This window comes from the organism of the source record quoted next, unplaced genomic scaffold (assembly GCF_019419815.1).
Source record: "Pyrus x bretschneideri cultivar Hongxiangsu unplaced genomic scaffold, Pyrus_bretschneideri_v1 Contig77, whole genome shotgun sequence".
NCBI lineage: Eukaryota > Viridiplantae > Streptophyta > Magnoliopsida > Rosales > Rosaceae > Pyrus > Pyrus x bretschneideri.
Window position 1 is genome coordinate 331,529 of NW_025999817.1, and position 7,734 is coordinate 339,262.

The 7,734-nt window shown below is 38.2% G+C and overlaps 1 protein-coding gene across 2 annotated transcripts; it reads right to left on the bottom strand.

Annotated features, from left to right (window-relative positions):
* Positions 1-366: 366 nt before the first annotated feature.
* Positions 367-6,052, bottom strand: LOC103938801 (BTB/POZ domain-containing protein NPY2-like). 2 transcript variants are annotated; one of them, XM_009348844.2, is made up of 5 exons: positions 5,633-6,052; positions 4,287-5,083; positions 3,276-3,345; positions 1,501-2,679; positions 367-1,257 (listed from the first exon to the last, which is right to left on the bottom strand). In XM_009348844.2, exons 2-5 carry the CDS (start codon positions 4,346-4,348, stop codon positions 688-690), a joined length of 1,881 nt encoding a protein of 626 aa, XP_009347119.2. In that variant the 5' UTR covers positions 4,349-5,083; positions 5,633-6,052; the 3' UTR covers positions 367-687. The 2 variants fall into 2 exon arrangements, with proteins under 2 accessions (XP_009347119.2, XP_048431025.1); XM_048575068.1 differs by lacking the exon at positions 4,287-5,083 and having other exon boundaries at positions 5,633-6,051.
* Positions 6,053-7,734: the final 1,682 nt, after the last annotated feature.

Here is a 7,734-nt window from a genome sequence, read left to right on the forward strand (position 1 = left end):
ACTAATAGATAATTGACTAAATAAACATCTTGCAAAGTTTCAATAAAAATTTCCAAGTTTTTCTTACAATTTTCGTGGTTTTTATTCAATTTTTATCGATATCGATAATATTCCAATATTTCTGATATCAGCGATATTTTAGACCTTGTTTTGTATGAAGTAAAGAATGCAACATAGTAATAGCATGGCAAGAGTTTTATTGTGCAAGAGAAAGGCCAACTCGTCAATCTAAACCTACAAGAGAAAGGTGAACTCGTCAATCAAACGGCTTTTAATTAATCTAGTCCTACAATAGAAGCGCGAACTTTTCGATCAAACGAATTTTGAATGATGTAGTTGGACTGATCATATTAAGCCCACCTCTAATTCTCTAAAGCTATTGATAGATAAATGCTTTTCTTGCTAGACAAGTCATATAGCATACAAAAGATTTTGAAAAGCACAATTAAGTATGAGAGTTAACTCTTGGCATTTGGATCACCTCTGCAGTTACATTCTCTAGGTAAATTCTCTCATTTTCTCACCCTGCGAATTTTTCTGCAAGTACAACAACAAAAAGCCTTCTTCCAAACTATATGTACTCCACTTTTGCTCAGGTAACCAGTTTTTCCTTTTTAGTTGCTAAGATCATAACGAGAGAAGGTGAAACCCGAAAATTCCCAACCTATTTCTGGGTCAATTGTTCTACTAAGAAACCGAATGCCTCCTATTTCTCGAAGGTGTAGATTTAGCCTCTTCGGGATTACCCGAACCAAGACTCTCGGATGAATCAGAGCCACTGTTCTCACCTTGTACCCCTTTGCTTGACCAAAGCTTTGCAAAAATCTTCTTCTTTGACTTGAGCAACCCTCTCATTTTACTTACTGCCGCCTTGTCAACACTGCCTTTCCCATCTCCATTCCTGTCGCACAATCCCACACCACTGCTCAACCTTAAAGAAGCTAGCTCCCCCTTTAGGGCTCTAAGCTCCTCAGCCGACGCTACTGCATCCCAATCCTCCTCCGTGTTGGTTGTTGCAGATCTTGAGCTACCATGGGACCCACTGTTTAAATCCTTCATGCCTTTAGGTAGGTCAGGAGTGCTGCTGCCTGATGAAGCAGCAGCCCTGACTTGCTCAAAAAATAGTACCTGCACAACTACACGCAGCGGAAGTCTCTCATTTTGCACTGCATGCACACACGCGTCTACAGATAACTTTTTGCAGTCCATCAGCTTGCATATCTTCTTCCTCTCGCTCTTGCTGATCCTTGGGTGCTCCTGCATAGCAAAGCAGGCCAACGTGTGAAACATATATCACCACCAACAGTAACAAAGATAAAACACAAAAGCACGGGGGAAAACAGAATTTTTATGGCATGATCATATTTCACCACTGACTAAAATACAACAGAACAGAAAATCTGAAGCACCTTGTTTGCATCGTAACATTTAAAAACTTGCACAACATGAAAGACCCCAACTTTATGTCAATGAAGAGAATAAATGTATAAAACCCCTAACCTTAAGGTACATGTCAATGGCTCGGTAAAGTCCATCGTGAGAAGGTCGAGAGAAACCTTTTACCATCTCCGCAAGATCAACAAACTTCGACAAGGGTAGGCAGGGATCCTTTGAAATTTCAGCAAGATACCCATCTATCAGTTTTGCCACCATCAGCTTGGAAGCATCTGACAATATCCCTGGCCTTCTCACCTCCTGAAGTTTATCGCCTTCATCTAGTGATTCAATCTCTGGACTTCGACCTTGCCTTAGAAACTCTTCTACTATTTTTTGGACTACAGTAACATCATAAACAGAAGGGTCACCTTCCGCTGCTCGTATCAAAAGATCATTTACCGAAGCCTCTTCCAGTTGCTGCCCTATTCTCCTTACCAGCTCTCCCTTAGCCGTGTCTCCAGAGTCCACAAATATAGCTGCTTTCAACATTTTGTGCAAGAAACTACAAGAGACACTGCCTTTCTCTTCAGGCAACAGCCAGACAATTGCATCCACTGCTGATCGATGCTTTGTCATATCTCCATCCTGGATCATACCTTTGCTGAAACCTGGCAACCTTCTGTAAGCATAAGCTTTCAAGCCCTCTCCGATCACTTCACCAGATAGTACCCCTTTGCTTTTAATATTCGCTAGAACACGCTTGTACAAATCAATCTCAAGCTCACACAATTCTTCAACCCACCAGTCTTTTGGAACTGGACGATTTCTGACACCATTCCAATTTGGAGCATTCCCATTTTCCTCTTGGATCTTCTTCCGGTTATAGGTATAGGACCAGTCAACTTTTGAAACATCCATGCAGGCCTTAGTGGCAATAGAGTCAATGCAATGGCTAACCAACTTCAGTTCCTCAGATATCGGTAAAAGAGACTTTGTAGTCTGAAGAACAATGATGGAATCCTTCCAGCTCCGGAAAATGCTAGAGCTAAGGAAGACATCAATCTTGTAAATGAGATTTCCTTTCTCGATAGACTCATGCATCCCCAGATATTCAGCCGCGCAGCGAGACACAACAACATTGTAAGCATTGAGGGTAACAGTCATGCCATAACAAAACTTTGCACATATCTCAAAGGCAGCAGGGCCACCAGGAATGTCAGAAATGTAAATTTCACCAGTGTTTGATTCATTAGTGTTTGCAACCAACTTCTGCAAGCGAGCACTCTTTGATAGAAGAGGAAACTGCATACAACATTATCACTTTGATCGGTATCACAAAACATGTATCTGTAGATATACAGCAGATTTTCACATAAATTTTGAAAACGAAAAGAGTTGTCTTGAGAATCAACACAAGTTTGGCAAGACTGTGTCATCTATTGAATTTAAAAGAGCTTAACATATCTATAAAGCTCAGTATCTATACCTATCAAAGCTCTGTTGGTCTCTAGAAAATCATAATAATTCGTCAAGCGATTGGTTATTTGTCGAGTATCAACAGAGTAGTCTTTAATTAATTAAATAGTCATATCCCCGTAAATGTTCAGTTTATCTATATGAAACAAGTTGAGCGCATGCATATTGCTTATAAGCCTTACACCTCTTTTATCTATTTCATAATTACAGTAGCTAAACATATCTCGATTTGTTCTGGATGCTTTAATATGAGTACTATAATAAATTACTGACTATAGATCCCTCCACTTGAAAATGCAACATGAAAGGTAACTGGGGAGCCGTTTGTTTCACCAAGAAATGAAAAACGACAAGAGGACTAAACAGTTTTTGGCAATCCTGATACAAGATACCATATATAGAAAAATGGACCAGATGACTACCTTATGTAGATAAAACTTTGAATCTCCAACATTAACAATGATGTCTGTTGCCAAATCCGTTGCGACATACCTGCATATAAGAATGTTTTTGTACTGTTAGTAAGGACTTTGTATATAAAAGAGCACTAATAAGAAGACCTGCATACTAAAACATTTAGATCTTGCAACGAGCAATTGAAAATCAAGCTTTTCTTCTTTTCTAAACTTTTCTTTTCAGGAGCCCAGAAATCTTTCTCCTCCTATACAAAAGTACAACTCAATTGCCTGCATCCGTTCTTTCTTATATTATAACATTGCTTTATCAATGCATTTAATTTGATTAGCATTTCTAAGTTTTGTCTACATTTGACACAACTCTATCATTTTTTACAGTATTACCCTGGTTTAGTCTAACTTATTAGCTCACAACCTCTTGCATCCTTAAATTAATGAACAATAGTTTTATAATTCGAATAACAAATTATGTGTGGTGATCTACTTATGATAGCTATAAGAGATAACCAATAAATACTAGATTGACAATAGCTCAGAATGGATTCAGATATTCCAAAAGAATTGATCTAGAGCAAGTGACACACTGACAGATTCAATAAAGGTTCTCTTCGGGCGGCCGCAGTAAGAGAACCAAGTTTTCGGTGAACCAAAAACTAAAAAGTAAATGAGAGCAAATTTGATACCAAGTCATAGAACAAGAATAATTTTAAGCAAATAGAGAGTGGGAAAACAATGAGAATCGGAAAAAAGGACGAAAACTTATAGCCCAATTTTTAAACCAAGATGGCTACTAATGAGTGGACATAGCCATTATCCATGAGGAGAAATATCCAGAATTTTCCAATGAACAAAAAACCATCTCAAATTTAGGCGAAAAAAATTATACTTTCAGGATTTTGCAACAGGAATTATACTTTCAGGCTTTTGCATGAGTCACAATAGCCCAGCACATGATTCGAATTGATAACTGAGGAAAGATAGAGCACAGTTTTCAAAGATAGGGACAGAAGATCTCACCTAACATTATTTCCATCAGTCTGAAAAGAATCCGGCTTTGATCCAAGTTTCATAAACTTCATCTTGGCAAGCAAACAATGCTTCTCCTCCACTTCCCTAAACGAAACTTACCCTCTACTCAACCTGTCACTGCCTGATCAAATACTTCACGTCCAGACCACCAAAAACCCCCAACAAGAATGCATCCCAATCGAGGAAAAGTTGCTCGAAATGGAAGGGAAGGCACCAAGACCGGGGACCAACACTTTAACCAACTTCCTGGGCTCCAAGAGAGAAAAGAAGGATCTCAAAGACAGAGGGGAGTTTATATGTAGGCAAGGCAGGGGCGTATGACCGAATCTTGACACAGACCAAGGCAATCTAAGAGAGAGAAAGAAAGGGAAAGAGAAGATGGGGTTTGTGGAAATTTTTAAGAAAAGGTTCTCTTGAATGGCAAGAGAGCCAAAGAAGAGGCTGTTTCCTTGGTCGGCGGCAAAGCCCACGGAGTCCGGGCGCATCAAGTCAGGCGAGGGGACATAACCAACAGACTCTAAACACTAAACAATTATCAAACACCAGAGACGCTCACAAGCACAAATCTGACTCCACCACACTCCCCGACTATTTCTTATATTTTCTCCTCTGATTACTCTGTTTCTTTGTTTTCTGTTTCTTTGTTTTCCTTTTTAAAAGCTAATAAAGATTCATGCCACCAAGACCTCCTTGGACGCCTTCAAAGAATCAAGTTCCAAACCCAACATGTACACATCAACTCCACCTAATTTCTAGATTTTTTTTTACCGTTGAAGTTTGAAAACCTGCAACCGAAAACAGCATCTCGGTATCAGTTGAAGAAACCACCACAACGGTAGACAACAAGCATCTCGGTATCAGTTGAAGAAACCACCACAAGGGTAGACAACAAGCATCTCTTTTTATTTGGGCAAAGCACGGGAATAAATGAGAAAATATCACATACAAAATATAAAATAAATCATTACAAAATTGGACTAAAATCTGAGGAATCTACCAGAATATTGTCATAGAAATTCTAGTTAAACAATAAGGCAAAAGATCATATTATGCTGCAAAAGTAAAAATCTTAGAACCCCACATGAAGAAATAGGCAAAGAATCTCAAGGGCATGAAGAAATTGGGAAATAATCAAAAAGACAACCCCCAAAATCCACTCTCCGTGTAAAACCCCACAAAACCCAAGACCCCATTTCATCAAATCTACAGAGCTGTACAAAATCTACTAACAAATATCACCTACTTGGCTACTTGCAATTTGAAAACAGAAAAACCAGAACCACAGAAGGTGGAGAGAGAGAGAGAGAGAGAGAGAGAGAGAGAGAGAGACTCACCCAAAATCTCATGCCATCGATTCAAGCTTTTTGCTTGAGGAATCAGAAGGAGTTTTCAGCGCTCAGAGGAAGAGTAACAAGAGACCAAAGGGCGAGGCTTTTGAATGCTGCTGCTGTTGCACAAGCATTCATATCTTGAGAAGCAAACACACCACCAAACAAACTTTCACCCAACTCAGGAAAAACAAAAACCAAAAGGGCAAAAAATAACACATAGCTCAAGAGCTCCCAGCTGTTTAGTACTTCTGAGTTCCAAACCAAAATCTAAAGTCGACCCATCCCCCAAGATACTGAAAAAAAATTACCCAAGTGCGAAAAAAGCAAACTTGTTATTTACTAAATGCATGATTCAGTCCTCGGAAGTAAGATACACTACCACTCTTCTTTTTGGCGCACAGAAAATGTTTTTCCTTTCCTTTTCTTCTAGTTTTGCTCTACTTTAATTTGGTGAGAAAAAAAGTAGAGAGAGATTCATTGAGTTTTTTTGGTGCATAATTAACACAACCAACTTACTCACTCATCTAGCCACTTAGTATTACGATTTAATGGTATTCGTCTTCACATGTATATAAGAAGTTTTAGATTTAATTCTCGTCAAAGACGAATTTGAACCATATTATCACTAGTTCATTATGAAGCTAAACCCACCTTCTATCCTCTAATATAAATAATATCGTTTGTTAAAAAGAAAAAAAAACAAAATAAAAAACCAAACTCACTCACCTCACTCGCTCGCTCGCTCACCACCTTGCACAGTAAAGCACGCCAAAACTGACAACTCTCTCTGGTTATTTTGATGCCACCATAACCCGGACTCCGGACTCCGGACAACTCTTTATTAAATTACCCTTGCGCCCTAAATCAAAACCCACAAAAGCCATAACTTGCGAAGTGAATCTCTGTGTTCATCATGAGAAAACAGAAGAGCGTTCTAGACCTTGTACCCTGCCATACACTTTTCTTTCGGTCATCATCTGTTCATATCACCATGACTTTGATCCTGTACCAGTACCGGAGAGAAGGTGGGGTCGTTGGGATCTTATGACCCCAATAAGGCCAATTGTCTCCCTCTAATTATTAAGCTTGACCCCGAAGAAATCTAGAAAAGAAGGATTATTGAAGGCCTTACCCTTTTTATATGTTTTTGTAAATAGTTAAGGGTATGCACAATATATTATAGATGTGTATCAAGAGTACAATATGTATAGGAGGTGAATATTTTGCTTAGAGAATGGTGGAATGAGCATCAACAACATGTGCTTAGAATGCATTGGCCTTGGTTTACATAAGAAGTTGAATTTGATTTAATACATTTCTATGGGTACCTTTGAGTGACATCTCAATGGTCCGACTTTCATGAAACCCCCGTCATAAAGAGGAAAGAAAATTATTTTCTATGATGGTATTATTGTTATGCGTCTATTAGGATAAAACCCTGACATCATCATTGATCTGCACCACAAACGTTCATCGTATGTTCATGTTGGTAAATGTGATGGTGATTGCATTAGAAATCCAATGACCATGTTCTAAAGATGGTTTGTTACATGTCATTATTTAATTTAGCTGAACTTTTTTATTGTGAGACAGTTAAGACATGCATGTAATTTATTTAAATGAAAATAGATTGTCACACTTTTCCAAAAAATGGGAATGGATTATACTTATCTTTCGTATTACATTTCAGTATTAATTCAACTTGGATTTTTTCTTTCAGTCGACAGCTAAGTAACACTCTTGCTAACTGGAAATGAATTATATACTTATCTTGATATTTATATAAGATTTTAAATCCAAACGGGTGCTTTGCACATGTGGGACTAGATTTCCACAAGTTTAGTAAATGACAAGTTCGTCCAGCAATGCGAACAATATCAGAGTTTTGAGACGCTGGTGGTGTCAGCTAAAAGAGTAGTCTCTACTGATTCGGTGAACCAAAACTTGAGTTCTAGGTTATTTTGCGAGAGATTTCTCAAATACTCAGTATTCAAGCGATATTTTACATATCATAATATAAGTGGAATAAATGATATATTTTTTAGTATTTTTTCACTTATTTTGTAATAGATGGAGTACCCACTGTAATGCATGGCACTTTGAAA